The 19,698-nt window shown below is 39.8% G+C and overlaps 1 protein-coding gene across 3 annotated transcripts in view; it reads left to right on the top strand.

Annotated features, from left to right (window-relative positions):
• The window catches only part of cacna2d4a (calcium channel, voltage-dependent, alpha 2/delta subunit 4a), an 82,182-nt gene that overhangs the window by 58,124 nt on the left and 4,360 nt on the right, over positions 1-19,698 (top strand). For all 3 annotated transcript variants that reach the window (XR_008832969.1, XR_008832968.1, XM_056424334.1), the window contains exons 29-33: positions 12,968-13,029; positions 16,795-16,809; positions 17,283-17,327; positions 17,942-18,004; positions 19,066-19,136. Coding sequence is in view for 1 of the 3 variants with exons in the window: in XM_056424334.1 (XP_056280309.1) it covers positions 12,968-13,029; positions 16,795-16,809; positions 17,283-17,327; positions 17,942-18,004; positions 19,066-19,136 (256 nt within the window). In the remaining 2 variants the exon portion in view is untranslated. The remainder of the gene's footprint in view (positions 1-12,967; positions 13,030-16,794; positions 16,810-17,282; positions 17,328-17,941; positions 18,005-19,065; positions 19,137-19,698) is intronic.

Below are 19,698 nucleotides of genomic sequence, written 5' to 3'. Positions count from 1 at the left end.
TTCTCTTGAGGTACAATAACTGGTTTGAGAGCTAGCAATGTTGTGGCTACTGGTCAGAGGTGAGAGATGAGACTTGTTAGCCCATTTCAACGTTTGTTGAGAATCTCATCTCTTATCTATATTTAGCTTTTATGAGGCATGTTTTTGAAAACATTTTGTTAAATCACATATTCAATTATATGCAGCACCTCAAGGCACCTTTGTTTTCTCTTTTAATTAGTGTTAATACTGTAGGCCAATCACTTTTATTTCATTGGGCCTAATGTGGTAAAAAAAAAAAACTGTTAAATGACTGAGACAGTTATTTTGTATTAAGTTAAGTATTAAAAGGGACTTTTGTACTACTGCTTGATTTGAAGGCCTGTTGCCCTGTTGATTGCAATAAATAGGTCTAAAAAATATGTTTATTGTGTTTGACTGTTCATTACTGTTCATTACATTAAAAAAGCAGACATAAAAGTAACTTACAGTTACTTTCCCTAGTAACTAATTACTTTTGATATACAGTAACTGGTAAAGTAATTAAATTACTTTTAAAAGAAGTAACTGTAACTAATTACAAATTTTCAGTAACTTGCCCAACACTGCCAATAAGTAATACATAAATAAGCATGATCGACAAATAGCTTTAAGCCAGGACCTTTAGCGTTTTGATCAAGCACCTCGTAACAAAAATAATGTGTACAAAGTCAGCGAGTATGACTCGAATCTGAACGACCCCTCAGGTCTACGGAGCATTTTTAAGTTTTTACTCAATGCTGCCCCATTCCTGCTGAACCTGTAAATAAGTCATTATTTGGGAACAAAGACAACATATCAGCTTTGTAAGCTGACGCTTTACATAATGTGCCTTACCAATTTGAATGTACTCATACATACTGAGTATTGCACAAAAACACTGTGAGCTTGTTTAACCAAACAAGAGTCATATTGTAATTAATCAGGACAAATAAAGAATCATTGAATTAGTGTAAGACAGGAAATGTAACACATTCATGTATAAAAAAAAGATATGTACCGAGATAACTAACAATAAATCACAATATGGATTCTAGCTTTTCTATTTACCAGGCAGCAGCATTGTATTTGCATCTGATTGAGCCACGGCTCCCCGATGGAGAGAGTGGGCGTTGCCAACCCTACAGAAGCACTTGGGATGTTACGTCCCTCCGCTCCACTCAAAATTCGATCTGATTCAACTTTGACTTTGATTTCCGTTGCCCTTTCAGTCTGCAACAGATGAAATGACAGCTGTCTGTGATGTAACCCGAAAGAAATCCCCAATGGTTGAAAAGGACATTCATCGGAGAAAAAAAAGGTTTCTTGAGCCCCAAACCCTTCTTGATCCCCACGTACGGTAATGTGCCTCTGCCTTTAGCGTTGAATAGAATCGGGTAAATCACTGACAATCCTCGCCTCTGCACTCTGTGTCCCACCTCTCATACCTCGGATCGAGCTGGAGCTACAGTCGTAGTCTACCGTTGCGTTCACCAGAAATGCTCAAGTAGACGGCACAAAATGCTAGAAATAATGTCCGGATGGGATGAAATCGTTGAAACCATCGTGGAGCAATGTGGCGATGTAAAGACCGAGACGGGCCCGAGCTCCTCAGGCGGCTCCTTGGAGACGGAGCTCACTGATTGAGAGCGAAGAGGTGTTTAACACAAGATAAGAAGCTTGATTCATTTGGTCCTCCCAGTGATGTGGCATAAAGGCCTTCTGGCGTGAGGATCCCTTGTTAATGCCAGCACCTCCTGCCAAGGCGACTTTTACGGATATACGTGTTGTGAAAAATGATTACCGGCAGTGGTTTGGAGCATGAAAGGGTATTTTTTAACCTTTCTGCCTGGCTATTGTCGTCCCACCCCGCAGCAGTTCTCTATCAGATACATTCATTCCCCCGTGCAGCCACAAGAATATTGGTTAATTTATTATCCGGGAGGAATGATTAAATCCCGGCGCTCCTTGTTCGTTGCCGCTGAAATTGATGATATACAAAATTAAACTCTGTTGCACTCATTATAAGTTGCTGTGTGAACTCTATGGAGGTGTATTGCCTCTCCCCTTTTTGCAGCAGTCCTCACCCCTCTCTCTCTCGCTCTCTCGACTATCTCCTCCCTCAGCTCTATCGCTCTCTTTCTCTCTCTATCTTTTAACACCTCCACCCTCACTCTGTAATTTACTGTGCTATTGGGTGAATGTCAGTGAAGATGAATTGGCTCGAGTCTTCGTATTAACACACGGGTCTAGCCCGGCACCTTTAGCGCCACAACCACTACTTCCTGCGTGGAGCAAAGTGACTTCAAGGCACACACACACACACACACACACACATTGTATATGTCTATGGTGCCGTCCCATGAGTCATCGGTGTCTTTGTTCCCATATATCAATGTTTTCTATCAGGAATTAGCCTCATGTTGACCAAACTATGTTATGGCCCTTCGATCAATTTGTTCAATGTGGGTTGTTCCATTAGAGATCAATCATGTTTCTGCTCATGCTTTGAAACACCTTTTTTCCAGAAAGGCTTTTGCAAATAGCCTTTTGTATTCTCATTATTATTTAAAGCCCTATTAAATGTTTTTCTAAAACTCAGTATTCCATTCAATCTATTTGATTGCCGCTCAAACAGTGGCGAGATCTAAATGTTCTCTCCTATCTGGGTAAACTGAAGTAGGTACGGGAGCACGCAATGTACTTTACAAGTGAATTCAATGGGCTGATGTAAACATCCACTGAAAGAGACTCTTGATCTTCCTGGAAAGGTAATGTTTTCTCGGTAAACGTGCATCATCAGTGTTGACCTTATGTTGCACTCATCCTGTATCTCTTAATTTATAACAATCCATTTTTTTCTGCTGTTTCTATGTAATAAAACTGCCATTCGTGCCCACACAAAAAAGCAACAACAAATGCTACATTATTTCTTATATTTAGTGTGTGGCTCTTTTTAGTTACCAGTTATTCATAAAATACCATGTTACACCTTATTTACAGCCTTACTTTTGAGTCATATATTTTATTTATGGTATCGCTGTCGTCACATGAGGTTTCTTTATATATCTGGGGTCTGTAATAGTTTAAGAAACTCAATGTGTGAACCCGCCTTGTCTGTTGTATTTCCCTGTAACATGCTGTCAGTCACTGGAGCATAAATTAAGTGCTACAGCCAACGGATTATGATGTATTTTAGGTGCACACACTAACACACACACACACACACACAAACTCATGCAAAGTGTATCCCCTGCAGAGAGACTCATTAATTTGGCCAAGTTGATTTGTTCTGAAAGGCTCTGGATTCATCACAGCTAGACAGATGGTAGAGAGGGATTTCCTAGAGGAGAGGAAAAGGGAGAGACAGAGTGGTGTGGGGCAGACAGGAGACGAGAGTGGGGGAGGGAAAAAGAGAGGGATGAGAAGGGGTGAAAAAAAGAGGACAAGTGAGCAGAAAAGTACAGGGATTACAACGTAAATGATTTATTTGGAGAGTGACGAGCAACAAGAGAGGAATCAAGTGAAAAAGATAGAAGGGAGAGGTGAGCGAGCACCATCTGTCTTATGAGAGAGACCAAACAGAAGACGAGAGAGAGGGAAGTCTGAGGTAAATAAATAAATCTATATCTTTCTTTCCTTTATCTTAAAGGAATAGTTATTTTTCTGAATGTAAAAAAAAATCTATTTCGTGGGGGTTACAGTACATTATTATTATTTATTGCCGAACAACAGCTGTGAAAAGTGACAGCGCACATCAGCACAACAAGTTCACATCTGGGGCCAGCGTGCCGGTCCAACTCACATTGAACATTCTGCAAAGAAGCATCAGGAAGAGATATCAACCCAGAATGTTGAACTATCTCTTTAAAATGTAGATACTTAGATTTTGCAATTAGGAAATGGTATACGTGCGTTTAAGGAAAAAGAGGTGAAAGACACACACACACACACACACACACACACAGTGCAAGTTAATTCCCTTTCACATTATACATTTTTTGTAGGTAATTGAATTTCACACCAACATGACGCTATGTTAATTTCCTTTTGATGTGTGACCAAATAGCCCTGTTACTTATGAGCAGCAAGCTCCCATGTAAACATTCAGAACAGAGGAAAGAGCATGGCAGTTTTTGGTCACTCTTTTTCTCTCTCACACACACACACACACACACACAGGAACATGTTTCTCCCCGTCTCTCCATTATGAATGATTTAGTGAGCGTGCCTCCAACAGGCCTGCTCAAGAAGGCTGTAAAACTAGGTTAACTTAAGGTAGGCTCTGCTGCCGTGGAAGGTCCAAACACACACACACACACACAATGTCAACAGCATGTATTTCCATTTTAAAGAAACAGGCTACCCATTTAACAGCCTGTCACTTCTGTTCATCACCTGTGGGACAGTTACACTGGGGTGGCAGGATCCTCTGTCCACCTGTTGGCTGTGTCAATGGCTTTCATCATAACAAAAACATTAACACTTAGGTCCTCTTACATTTGTGAGTGTATAGTTTATTGTTTGGTACTACACAGAACATTACGCTACTTGCTTGTCAAATTATTACGCTCAAATTTGCAGACTCATTCAGTGTGTGTGTGTGTGTTTGTGTGAGTCCTTTGTGTCAAAGTTAGTTAGTCCGAGACGACGTGCCCCATTTTCTATTCTTTTATTATAAAAACACCATGTGGCTCTGCACGTGCATGCCCCTCTGGTTGCATCCTTGATGTTCAAAAAGTTGCGCATGAGAAAATGAGAGACACCGCTAGAGAGAGAGAGAGAGAGAGAGAGAGGGAGAGACGGACAGACAGGCAGGAAGACAGACAGAAGGTCGATGAGGGAGGGAGGTTGAGTCATCATTCTTTCGTCCAATCCCAGGCCTTTGCCTGTTGCTTTGGTAACGCGATGTCAGTGCAGTCTCTGGCGACTCCTCTGAGGTTAGTGAGCTTCAAAACAGAGGTGTGTGTGTGTCCGTGTGTGTGTGTGTGTGCGTACGTGTGCATGTGTGCACATGTTCTTGTCCCTCTTTCTTGACTAAACTAGACTTTAGTTTAAGGTCAGAGGTCAGGTTTATTCGGTTGCTTGTTGTAATAGTTAAGTACATCCATTTGGCTGTGTGTACTTTCCTGCTAGTTTGTATTTGACTGTTCCCATACATTTCTAAATCTAAAAGTAATTTAAAATTGTAATTGTTTTCTAATCGTACATGTCCGTGAGGTCATGTATGTGCTGGTGTATCAGTTGACTTTGCATGTGGGAAAATCTGTGGGCAGGTGTGTTTGTGGTGTGTCCTACCTCAAGGATTTCTATTCAAAACATTGAAATCAACTCCTGAATTTGCCTCTTTTTCCTGGCTGCAGCCGTGTTAGTTGCCCAGCAACATCAGTGTATTGAACACTCCCCATCACAAAATCATGGGATTGCCTCCGGCGTAGTTGAACATAACCCTCTTTTCTTTTGAGAAACACCAGCAATAAGTTTGGTGTTTGAGTGGAAGGGTTACTCGATTCTGTCTTTAAGTTTCCTTAAAAATAATGTTGGATAGGAGATATTAGTCAGATGAAGGAAGTCCTCATCAAGAGGGACTTGTGACTGTATACATAGCCTTTGCCAACATGACAAGTAAAGATGTACAGAGGCCAGTTCTGATCAACAAAAACGTTTATCTACGTCTTAATCTACTTATATTAAATAGATGATAGAGAGAGAGACACAATATAGAGCTCATTGAATTACTAGTCAGTTCACATTTTTGCTCATTAATTGCAGGTCAGCAAATAGTGATGGTGACCGCCCAGAATACGAGACAATTATTCCGTCAAAAATAAAAACAATTGAGAAGCACATTTTCCAACGTCGTCAATCAGACTATAATTGCTTAATTGAGTCTACTGATTAGAGAAACCAATTCTAAGATATGCAGGAGGAACAGTGCGTGATTAACTTCGCGGCATACAATAATATACTTTTTATGTAACGCATCGCATGAATCCCCTTTTGCCCTCGTCATATGTTTGCAATTTTAATTCACGCACCGTTCTTCTTCGTAGCTTTAACGCTAGTGTAAAACTACACAGTAATAGAGACCAGCAGAGGGAGAGAGTGAGGCAAGATGCAGATTAAAATGTGAGGTTTATGACAGATGTCGAGACATTTGGATACTTTGAGGATTACGGGGTCAAACGGTCACATAAAAAAAAGAGGGTAGAAAGAAAGAGAGTGGGACGGATGACAACAAGGAAGAGAAAGGGACAACAAATGTTCTGAACTGCCTCTGTTTCATCTTCCTTGTTTGGCAATTGTCGATAAAAACTATAATTATGTGCTTTTGTGTTTGTGAGGGAGACGAGATTGTGTCATTGTGTGTTTTCGACACCGCCTGTGTGCATGTGTGAGTGCGAGAAAGAAGAAAAGAGACAATGGAGACAGAGAGATGATGAGTCGTTGACATGTGTTCAGATAAACAGTGATCTTATTGTCCACAGTGGCTTCAAAAAGAAAACACACACACATTTGAGACCTCAAACTAGCCCCAAACTACATTAAATATAGATATTGTGGTGTTGTTCCTTTTGCTTGTATAAAACCGGCACAAATGGAGAGTTTTCAAGGCTTTCCCAACAAAGGTTCTTCCTTCGACATAGTTGTGGGCAGACATTTATCACTCAAGCATGTGAAGAGCATCAGAAGATGTAAAGGTCCAGAATGCAATGCGAAGAGATTGTGTTTCAAGGACGAGGCTTGAAAGACTTCACTTCAGTATCCGCACTGTACAATGTGTCTGTGGTTACATAATCACACAATTTGTAGCCACTTAAGGATTAGGTTTGCATGGAAGCTCACACTTCATTCATATCCTGTCGTACGAAGATAATCAAAGGCCATATTGCATCCACTTAATGGAAGTAAAGTGTCTGTAACAATCAGAAATGAAAGAGTCACTTAATACCCCATGAAGATCCGGTTTTCCCGACCTCCATTTGTTTCCATCTCGCTGCAGTGATGTGTCATCGGGGATGCTCGGGTTGGTCAGGAATAAAAAAACAGAATTATATTCTAAAAGGTGTGAATTTTAAATTAAGAGCTAACTCTTACACATCCTTATAACACACACACACAGACACACACACACACACACAAACTCTTTGTTTTCCTCTCAACACCTCCCACCTCTTGTTGTTTCTAACACACACATACATAGACACACATGTACGTGAAAGAATGAGAAACACACACACACACACACACATGCTCTCATGCACGCTCACACACAACCATGTGAGCTTGCTCGGTCTATTATTATTAGCCATGTTTGGTTGAAATGAAAAGGGTTTCCACCTCATAACATTATTATAAATCAATTAATCCTCTTTCATCAGCTCTGCCTCATGCCTCACCATTTTCCTGTCCTCCCTTGTGTCCCACTTCATCCCTCCATCATTGTGTCTTCCCACCTGACTCCAACACATCAATTAATCTGTTACGTTGATTACATCGTCCGTGCGTTATTGATTGCCTATCTCTCTGTGTGTCTTTCCTGCAGCCCACACTCTTTTAATTGTTGCTCTATAGTGTGTGTGTGTGTGTGTGTGTGTGTGTGTGTGTGTGTGTGTGTGTGTGTGTGTGTGTGTGTGTGTGTGTGTGTGTGTGTGTGTGTGTGTGTGTGTGTGTGTGTCTGTGTGTTTCAATATATTTAGCCTCTACTTCAGGGTCTTGCTAAGGGAGCCATCAACACCGGCTTTCCTCTACCGTCATTTAACACAAGCTGACCTCCAGTGCCACCTTTGCACTTTACACACACACACACACACACACACACACACACACACACACCACACACACTCACAGCCAAACACATTAAGCAATGTACAAAATGTGTGCACACAATGCAGGCGCCAGTTTACAGAACTGCATCCCCACACTCGGACGGACAGACGTGAGACAGATAGATAGATTGTGCCTTCCTTCTCTCCTCCTTTTTCCACCACCCTTATCCCTTTCTCTCTCTCTCTTCACAGTCTGTCAGACACTTGACACTCCCTTCCTCATTTAGCAAAAGGCCACTAAGCTGGTCACCGTTCGCTGCCTCTTTCTGTTTATTGGTGGAAGAGTTTTGCTGCCCTAGTTCCTAAACATGATGTGTTATAGCTGCAAGAGGTATTTGACTTTTGTAAATGCATTTTGGTAACACTAATTTCCCAATGCAAATTTTTTTTTAAATGTATCAAATGCTACATGTATTTATTGTATGGGGCAACAATAAGGTGTCATGGTTGTGCGAGAGAGCAAGAACAGCGGAGTAGTTCACAGTCATCGTTATTAACCCTTGTGTTGCCTTCGGGTCATTTTGACCCGATTCAATATTTAACCCTCCTGTCGCCTTCGGGTCAATTTGACCCGATTCAATGTTTATGTCGGTGTTCTTTCGGGAGTCAACAAACAAACATAAAGTACCTCACACTTAAACTTGGAAAACAATATTAATTCTAATAATTTTCTGGAGATTTTAATAGCTGGGGTCATATTGACCTCAAGGGTAAAATATGTTAGTAAATATAAAGGTAACAGGAGGGTTAAACATTGAATCGGGTCATATTGACCTGAAGGCGACACAAGGGGGAAGCAGAGTTGGAAAAGGGGATCGGGGACCTGCTTCCTATGCGGGCTGGACAGGAACAATTCCTGAGGGCTGGTGGTCGACTGGGTCGGCGAGGCTGAGAACAGGGGGTTCTGAGGGGTTCTGAGGGGGACTGAAGCTGAGGGAAGCACGGGTTAAAGAGAAGGTCGAAACAAACAAGTTTGGCCATAGACGTAGTTCAGTGTGAGAAGACTGAGGAGATGGTGGGGAGTGGAGGGAGAACTGGGCGAGATGCACTGTGGGGTTTGATGAGTGGATGGGTTGCGTGGGCGCAGGTTAATTGGCAACGGGGAAGGGAAGGCCACGCCCAGGTATACACACACACGCACACACACACAGGACAAACGGGGGACCAACGGGAAACCCAATAAAAGAAACACAGCGTGGAGGCTGTTTACCCGTGTTCCCCCGGTTCTTTGTCAGACATTTCGTTCACAGTTGCCATTCTTATGTCTCTCATCCCGCTATCTCGTTAGCGTAATAAACAATTAACTCTGGCTCTTGGTGGCTTACTTTTTTTTTTTTTTTTTTTTTTCATTAAATTATTTCCTGTGGAAGGCACATTCCACTGTGATTGACATCTCACACTCATTGCAAACTCAGACTGTGAGGCTTTCACACACACACACACACACACACATTTCATTTTCATTTACACTACACACATACACACACTTTGCATTTTGCACACTCTGTCTATATTTAATATTTTTATATTTCATTTAATTTTTACACTGCAGTCATTAGTATTGTATTGTGTATGCATATATGTTGTATATATATATACATTTTATTTTGTATTTTATATTTTACTTTGTATACTTTGCACAGTCATTGTATTATATTTGTCTGTGTGTGTGTATATATATACATATATGTTTCATTTTATATACATATATACTTCATTTTGTATTTTATATTTTACTTGTATACATCTATATCTCTCATCCCTGTTTTTTATATTTTATATTTTATTCTCGTGTGTTTAGTTTATTGGTGCTGCTACTGTGATGACAAATTTCCCCTTGGGGATTAATAAAGTATATATCTATCTATCTAATGAGCACAAACACTCAATTGCATGCATTCAAGGTCATATTCTTGTGTACACATGTGTATGTAAACTTATCACACATTGGGAAATGTTTGCTTACACATAATGGGAGAAACATATATTACAATGTAAACACACATACACACTTCTGTTCTGAAGCTCACTAACCTCAGAGGATGATTTTAATTAGATTTTGCCTCTCAGCCAGATTACTGCTGCCTTTAGCCTTCCAACACTTTATCTGAGATTATGGTGCAGGGGCACAACGTCACGGTCAATATCACTATTAAGGAGAAGAGATGTGTCCAAGACATTCACGAACACTATGGAGAACACCACCTAGAAAGTCAGTCGTGATTTGGTACAAATGAAAGAGCATTGGTTTTGCATCCTGTAAATGGCCGGTCACATATGAAAATGTGTTGCTGGAATTTTCACATTGTTCCGAAATATAAAATAAATGATCATTATTGTAAAATGACTGCTCAGCCGTCCTGGAGTCACATGAGCGATATGAACAGATAAAAAAACTCGTCAATCAGCTAACACACCTGTCTCTGTACATGAATGATTACAGCGTCACGGCTGATTTTCAAGAGATTGGACAGAATCCATGTCTCACAAGCACAAACCAAACGAGCATCCAGACGGTCACAAACCGAAACACACAGTCAGAGCCTTTTCCTTATATTATCCAGACTGATCCACATGAGGACATACAGCTCGTGGTTTATTCTTACCCTCAGCGATCCATAATTCATTGCCTAATAGCCTTTTACAAGCAAAATTGAGTGAGCTGTGTTGAACTTTTCAGCCGATATGCTGAGATGAAAGGCCACAGAATGTAATATAAATTATAGAATATGATGTTCGCTTCTCAGATTATTATAATAATTAATGAAGTTCTTAATATTGTGATGAGTTTAATTAAATAAAAATGTCACATGCATTCTCTGGATTCATTACAATCAACTGAAATATTGCAAGCCTTTATTCTGATTTATTGCTGATTATCCTCTCCTAAATAATATAATATGAAAAAAAAAAAAATACTAGTAGTATTAAAAAAATCACACTGAATTGTCTAATTAACTCGAAACACCTGCAAGGGTTTCAAGCTGTAAGCCATAATCAGCAATATTAAAAAAAGGCTTGCAATATTTCAGTTGATGATTAATAATGAAAAAAGAATGACTTTTTTGTTTTTTTATTTGCATTACAGAAAAAAAAGAACTTTATCACAATATTCTAATTTTCTGAGACAGTCCTGTATATCTTACATTTTTGCTGGCCGTTTTCAAAGTAATGCGACACAGTGTATTAAATGTTTATGTTTTTACCGTTGAGTGCCTTTTAGAGCGCTGTACAAATAAAATGTCTTATTATTAAATTTATGATGTGGTTTTTCTACGGCAGCCGTTGGTTTTCTTTCATTTTGTTAACCTAACAAATTGCAAAATCTATTGCAGTCTTGTGATAGATTAGGTTAATTAAAAAAAAATACATTTTAAATAAAATAAACATGTCGCATCATGTCAATGGGATGAGTAACCTACTGGTATGGTCCTTTAATGTATTCAAATGTATCTATCTTCAAAACAAACAAAAAAGGACTATGATCCCTCTTTTTTCTTTCTCTCTCTCTCTCCACTCTCTTTTTTCTCCTCCAACTTAGTCTGTTCCTTAGTACTTCTCTTCCTCTCTGCAACCAGTCCAAAAAAGGACAAGCCCATAATAGACTAATATCCCTCTTAATATAGCCTTTTTGCCACTAACTCAATGACAATAATTATTCTGATGACAGAATGATGACAGTACATGATGTGCATGCGTGTAGTTGGGTATTAGTGCATGCTAGATACAGGTTGTTTATGTACGAGGTGTGTGTGCATGTGTGTGTGTGTGCACCGCGGAGGCTTTCCCCCGTGTAGCTGTAAAAGGCACGCTGGGGGGGGGGGGGGGGACGGTGATTATTTGATGCTAATATGAAGTGTCATATCATCCCTTGCAGTGTGTGTGTGTGTGTGTGTGTGTGTGCACTGAGAACTTATGCAATTACAGTTTATTTCCGCATTGCCACGCTGACCAAAATGCTGATGGACGTACAGCCCAAAGCTGACACAAGCAATCACTCCTCTGGCGTGTGTGTATAAGTGTGTGTGGGATACATGTACAAACGCACACTAACTCTTGGCTTCATGTTTTGGGACTGAGAGTGCTGTGTTATGCGTGCACACACACACACACACACACACATACGCTCAGAATAGTCAGTTCACTGAGGCTCAGAAGGCCAGTGACTGTAAAATGATTTTCATAAGTTGAGTTCTGAAGGCAGAGCTGATCTCTACAGCAGGTCCTCCTCTACTCCTCCAGCCCGAGAGCCCAGAGAGAAGATATGGTCCCTCACTCTGGGACATTAACCGGCTCATTAAGTGTTCTCTTTTCAAAACTGCTGGAATTAAAGTTTCCTCCTATAGCCTATAAGTAATGGCTGTATTACTTCTAAATAAATTACTACTTAAACTGAAAATGTTATCGCGGCAGTGGTCTCTATGACCAGCTATGCTGTTGATAATACTATTTATATATTTATACTCGTCCTACTAGCAGCAATACTGCAATATTAAAACTGGTATCACACAATGTACCACCTATAATCACTGATGCATATCAGAGAGAAAGGATTGTAGTGTTAGGAATATGACTTTTTCCATATTTTTCCACAGTATCTCAAAGTATGGAAATGGAAGTTTGACCACAAAATAAAACAAGAGAAAAACTACTGAGAGATTTTGTCAAATTAGAACTTTTTCCAATAAGGAAGAAGAGAAATAACGTGAAATGTTCACTCACAAACAATCTGGAGATCTCAATGTGTCAACCTTTACTTCAGCTGTTCATCTTGAAAACCTACAGACCTAAAAACCTGAGAACAGAGAATGGGTACAAAGGTATCCAACACAACTTTGAGATAATAATACTCAAAAGATCATGATGTGTAGCCACAGGTGGTGTAGATTGTTTTCTTCATGCCTCTGAGTCGTAACCATGACACTATCAGCACAGGTTGCCTTTCTGAGAGACGGCCACTTCTCCACCTTCTCCTTCTTCCTATCCTCCCAAATCTGCCTCTTCGTCGTTGAACTTTTCCTTTCTCGTCCCCCTGCACCTTCTCTCTCCCAACTCATCCATTTAACTTAATTTTATGTACAGGCATATTTTATCTCACTTAATTCACCTTTCTCTCTCTCTCTCTCTCTCTCTCTGTGCAGCCATTGGTGTCCAGATGACTCTGGATCTGATTGAGTCTATATTCTGGGCTATTGCATCACAGGTAAGTATACACAGGCTCAATAAGATGCACATATTCTCTTTTCTTACGGTATATTATTTTGTGTGACTCCACGGTAGCACAGAGGCCGCTCATGTCCCTCAATTCCTTCACATTATTGAGATCAAACCCTCGATAACAACACGTTGACGTTTAGCTTCGTTGTCAGCTTTTCACAACTTCTTGCATTTCAAATCAGTTGCATTTAATAGATGCCAGCATCTGAAAAACAAAATCATGAATCATTGATGTCAGGTACCACTGAGCATTGTTTAGTTTTCTTACATGTGAGATTCATAGTTATTGTTTAATGCCCACCATAAAACAAGTTAATTTTAGCACTACACTGGCACTCAGAGAGAAAAGTCTTTTATTTATGTATGGTTATATCTGTTATATTGAACAGTGCTTGTGGAATAAAAACAAAACAATCATGCTTTTGTTTTTACTTACTGAGGGATTACACCACCCCCCGAAATAAAGTTTAACCCGTGGCCTCCATCCTGTGCTCAGGAATATCTCTTTGGCCCACCTGGCCGTTCTGGCAACATTAATTACCGTATGACAAGCAGTCAGTGATGATTAAAGGTTGTTTTTCTGCTCCATTAGTCGGTAATTAAAGCTTTCAAGCTTTGTTTGATTCATAACTTCATGGATTGTTTTCCATATCACTACAACCACCATTTAAAGAGGCCTTACCCTGCCAGAAATATAATTTAGAAAGCTTAAAAGTCATTATTAGAATTGCTTTCAGCTGATTAACTGTGCTGCTCGGAGAATTCCATCAGCACTACTTTCAGTGGAGGAGCTCGGTATCCTTTGAGTTCTTTCATACCTTCCTGAAAACATTTTAAACGGGACAATATACTTAATTTGGCGTAATCATCTTTGCTGTAGCAGGTGTTTGATAGCTTGGCCGTTCCTTTCCTCTGCTCCCATGGCTGGAAATGACAGCAGTTAAAAGAACATTAGGACTGCTCCATTAAATGATGGATAGCTACCGCGGCTAGGCTCAGCAACTCCCAAGTGCGTGTTTCCGTGTGTGTTTGTGGAGGTGTGAAGAAGAGATTACCATACATGTGTGCGTCAGTTGATGTTAATGCGTGTCCTGTTGACACTTGTGCGTGACCATCTGTGCACAAGTGTGTTGTTATGTCCATAGACATCAACTAGGAGCGTATAATCATTATTTGCAGTGGCCTTGTTATCCACTTGAGTTGTGCTTCATGCTGAAGGTAACACCCATTCTCGTGTGCACCTTTGACTTTCTCTTCTACTTCCAAAATTCTCAATATTCTCTATTCTCATGTCCTCTGCTTCTTCTCAGTCCTTCCCTTTTCATCTCCGATACTCCCTCCTTCTTGCCTCAGCTGCTCTCCTTAACCCGCCCTCTTCTCAGATAGGTTACATAATCATCGTCCTGTCATGTATTCCCTCTCAAGCATCTGTATTTAATAAGGGTTTGTGTGTGTCAAACTGTGTTTGTCCGTGTAGTCCATCCATGCACGTGTGTGCAGTTTGTGTCTATTTGTGTCTGTGAATTTCTGAAGGTTATCTATTTTACGTGTTGAGCTCCCTCGGGGGTGAAGATACACACAGTACATCCTGTATGACATATTTTTAGGAGGAAGTGCAATAACCGGTCACATGGCTACCAACCATCCACATGAACAGACTTCTGCCAAAGAGCGAGTCATATTAGCCCACTGGGTTAAGACACGGTCAGTGCTCTAAATAAACATTCAAAATACACATTTCAGTGTTCAATTAAAAGAAAACGTTGTATATTTTTATGGAGGACTCAAAATGACTTAAGTATAAATAATTAAATGCATGAATAAATATAGGAATAAATAAATAAATGCTTAAATAAATGTATAAATAAATAAATGCTGAAATAAATGTATAAATAAATAAATACAGGAATGAATAAATATAAGTTATAAATCAACAGGACACCATTAAATAAATATATTTCTACATTTGATAAAAACATTTCTTGAATTATATTAAATCTTTGAATATTCGTCCATTTTTCCTATGCATTACGTTACAGTAAAGGTGTTACAAGCATTTCATTTTATTGTATTTATCGTGTTTACGTATTGCGAATAATAATTGCATCTATAAAAAAATATTGATTAACTCTGATTTTCACACTATTGCATCATTAGGTGTTAATAAGAGAAATATTTTGGTATTATTTGATGAATTATGAATTAGTGGTGTAGCATGAGCTTCCATCTAGGAATGAGTTAGAATATTAGGAGGAAAATGTTCTGACATTAACAAGTAGTAGAAATACGACAGAACAAAAAGAGAACCCTTTCTCACGTTGGTTAAATTTGCAAAACTACATCACATTAAAATATTGCGGGTGAATCCCGAAGTGTAAAGATGGAGTGTAGATGCAGTGAGAGACGATGGGGTGATGGTAATGAGAATGAAAAGATGTAGAGTTTTTTTTTTTTACATCCACATCTTGGCAAGCTCTGTATCTCGTGAACGGGACTCAGCTTGTCTTCTCTTCTCTATAACCCCAGAGTCGTTACTCTCATTCAGTGTGCGCGATATCACTGCACTACAACTTTTAACTGTGAAATTAAAGTACAACAGTAAGTACTGTAATTAATGCAATTGCAAGAGCAAATGTACTTTGGCAATCATTAATATGTGATGGTTTTATCTGAATAGAATTGTCAGAAATGGAGCAGCTCTTCTAAAAGTGTATTTCTAAAAAAAAATGTAATTCAGTGTTTTAAAAATCAGGCTTTTATGGCACATCAACGCTCAGTGTGTGTGTATGTGTGTGTACGTGAGATGACAGCAGGATCACCAGTCGCGGCTAGAAACTGATCGATTGAGGTTGAGGCAATGAGAGTGATAAACGACGCTCCTCCTGGAGCTCCCACATGAGACACATTTACAAACACGGGAACAGCCTCTTACATGCTGCCCTCCATTCAATACGCTGGCTCTGATGTTGGAGGTAAAGAGGCTGGATGAGACACAGAAGTGTTGCTAATAGAGGAGATACATTTACACAAAGATGGGGTCCGAGTTATCTAAACGGCAAACTCTGAAATCAATAGTGTTCTATACGTCTCTCACGTGTGGAAGGAGCATCATTTCTGTCAGTCGGCTCAATGAAGTGCAGTTTATTTCAGGAGTGCTGGGAAGCAGAGAGAAAGACTGACACTTTTCTGTAATAGGATTGAAAAGGATGATAGATTGTCTCATTCGCACTGTGACACGCTCCATATAGCCGGGCCATGATTCTAAAGACATATTGTCCACAGACACTAATCCACACAGACACTGGAGACAAGATGTGACCATGAAGTCACGAGGACGACTATTGACCTTCTGACTCATGACCCTTCCACTGATGAGGCTAAGTGTTTCATACGGTGCTGATAGAGAACCTCCACGTGCAATAGCCGATACCAAAATCCTCTCTTTATGATGATGGAAGAAGCACTTACCACCTTAATTGAAACGTTGATTCAAATGTTAATTGAGTTATTTCATATCTGCTTAAAAATCTGTTAACACTGTAATTAAATCTACAAAAAATGGCATTCTTGGAAATAAATGTGCAGTCTTTGGTGCACTGAGATGATGATTGGCTTTGTCAACAGCGGTGTAACCGCATCAGAGTGAGACAGTCTCTAGTCAGTGCATCGGCCTACACATCATTAACTGAAGTAATGTTTCTCTCTTCTTCATGTTCTCTCTCTCTTGGTTCCTCTTTTCGTGTCTTCTCAGCCAAATGACACGGATGTAAGTATGCATAAGTCCCCCTCGCCTCATTTTTCAAAACACCACTCGACCTATTTTTTTGTACTTTTTGCACTGAGCCAGACTTAACATCTTCAGCCCCTGCTGAGCTCTGTGCAGTCAGCTTCACACTCCAGTGAAACCAAATGACACACACAGACACTCAGAAGCCGATCGCAGGTAGATGTCACACATGAATTAACGCTTTCTCACCAGCAGCGACACGTTGCTTCGCACACAGGCGTCACCGACACATGTTCAAGCATCACACCTCCGCAGAGAAGACAGACAGCAAATGTGAATCATTGACTCGCACACACAAACATGTCCTCTTTTATCGACTTTACTCATTCGATAATAATGCATATTACACTTCCCGCCGCTTTCACCTTTATTCTTTTATCTTTATAATACATATGATATAATATTATACAATTGTGTGAATATAATATATTCTCTCTCTGTCTGTCCTGCAGTGCTCTGATACGGACGGGGTGTGTCCTCTTCAGTGTGACCGCTTTGTGAGTAAATAATACTGTCGGTCCGATGTGTAAATGAACTGAATTTAATTGAATAGTGAATGTGAATTCTCAAGTGAGTTAAACATATGTTGTATATTGCGCTATTGTATAGAGCCACAAAAGAAATTCAAAGTATAGTTTTCATTTTAAGTCCCAACATAACTTTAATTCTTTGATTATGTTGCACTTTGTTACGCGCAAAAAAAAAAGGTAAAGTTTTTTTTTTGATCGCCGTATTTATTTATTTATTTATTACATAAGTGTGTTATTCGCATAAGTGAAACAGTATTAAACCGAATCGCATGAAATTTGGTGGGATGATTGGTTATTATCCGGGGAACATTTGATTAGATTTTGGGATCGATCGGGTCAAAGGTCATGGTCAACGTCATGAAAAGGTCAACATCTTCTTTTTACCATAGCACGGTCAATTTATATCCAATTGGCATGCAACTAATGCCAACATGTTCATAATTCAATGCCCAATCTTGTGATATGCGAAGGTATGCGCTCTACCGAGTGCCCATTCTAGTTATCTTTGTTATTGGTGTTTGTCTCATATCTCTCCCTACATAAGTTCTAAGTGCTCTCTCTGTCTCTGTCTCTCATCTCAGGATATTGCATGCTACGTCATTGATAATAATGGCTTCGTCCTAATTTCCAAACAGCGTCAAGATGTGAGTTCACACACACGCACGCACACACACAGAAAATGTGCTTCATAGACTTTCTCTTGACTTGATTATAGAGTGCTCTTACGCCTGTAAATTGTCATTACCTAACAAGAAAAGAAACACTCAGAATGTACAAAACATTCTGTGCCTGTTGCCTAGAAATGCAATCACTTAAATGTTCCTTGTGATTCAGTTAAGAGTCCCACTTCTCATTCTCTGAACCTTTTGGTAAAGGGTAAGGTTTTTTTTCATCCAGGACCCTATTTTCCCATTTTTATGTTTTTTAAATTGGTCCAGTATTGAGCGAGAGCGCTGCAGCCAGCAGCCATTAAATGGGCTGTGATGTAATCATTCGAGGCAATCGCCCACCGCCAATATACATCCAATAAAGGTGATTGTTTTTGGCCCTGACAGGCTTGGATTTTGCTCAGAACTTATTATCACCTTTCGCTTAGTGTTATCAAAAAGATTTGCAACATCATGGCTGAATATTTAGCTGATTTCGACAAGCGGGATTTCACAAGACTTCTCTGAGTGCGACTTGAAAAGACCAGACCCAGTGAAAGGTCAATAAAACCGTTTTATTTCTCTGGACGGTCGTTCGTTTTGTGAATTGTGAAACACTTCAAGTAACAATGTGAGCCGGTCAGTGGCTAAAACGAGCACCTTTAGTGGAACACATTCATGGTGCCTGAATACCTGAACCAGCAGTGGAGATATTCAAATGTGATGATTTTGTCTGTTTCCAGTCTTTATGCTAAGCTAAGCGTCTGTTGGCTCTAGCATCCCATTTACCTTACGTACATGAAATCATCTTATCGAAGTTTCTGCATAAATAAAAAAAATCCATGTTATTCAAAAAAATATAAAACTATTCTTAAGGATGTGAAGGAGAAGTGACAATTAAATCATGGGTGATGAGATACACTGCTTTTTAACCAACACACAATATCACATGAATAGTTGATCTAACAGTTCACATTGAGGTGAAAATGAAGAATATGAATACCAACAAAGGGAGTTGAAATTCCCTCTGTCAGACAGTGCTTTTTCCTTTCTAATAGGCGGGCAGATTTTTTGGTGAGGTTGACGGATCAGTGATGACAACACTTCTCAGAATGGGCATGTTCAAAAGGTAAGTGGCTGGTTGTCACAGCCTGACTGTTTGATGAGATTGTTGTGCGGCTGTCAGCTCCTCTGTCTGGTCCGTCTGTCTGTTAGCAAAGCGTCGGGTGGTTACTGACGTGGCCTGCAAGAACGGCGGCATGTTAAACGTAATGTAAACTCCTCCAAATCAATAAGGCAAGAAGAGGCAAAGTGCTGTGTTATGCACCCCCGTGTAACACCATTTGAATGTGGCTCATGCATTGGATTACATGTCCTCCTCATGCTGCATCACAAACAGAAGGGGTTGCTGTGGAGGTGTGTCTAGTGGCATGTAAACGTTTTCCTGTTTGCATTGTTGTTCTTATGCATCTAAGCCATGCATTAGTTTGCATATACAACCCAAAGCCTGGAGGGCAATCTTTACTGTCAGTATAGAGACTCAAAAGCTTTGTTTGTGTTGCTATATAATGGTATAGTCTCAGAGGGTAGCTAATTCACCCATCGTTGTACATGCTGTGATTTCCTGCTTTAATGTGTTGCTCCCATTTAAGCGTCTTTTTTTCCTCTTACTTTTTGCCCGTCTTTTGCGT

This window comes from Pseudoliparis swirei, chromosome 10 (assembly GCF_029220125.1).
Source record: "Pseudoliparis swirei isolate HS2019 ecotype Mariana Trench chromosome 10, NWPU_hadal_v1, whole genome shotgun sequence".
Classification (NCBI taxonomy): domain Eukaryota; kingdom Metazoa; phylum Chordata; class Actinopteri; order Perciformes; family Liparidae; genus Pseudoliparis; species Pseudoliparis swirei.
Note: the sequence above shows the minus strand (reverse complement) of the source record. Positions and strands in the feature narration are given on the sequence as shown.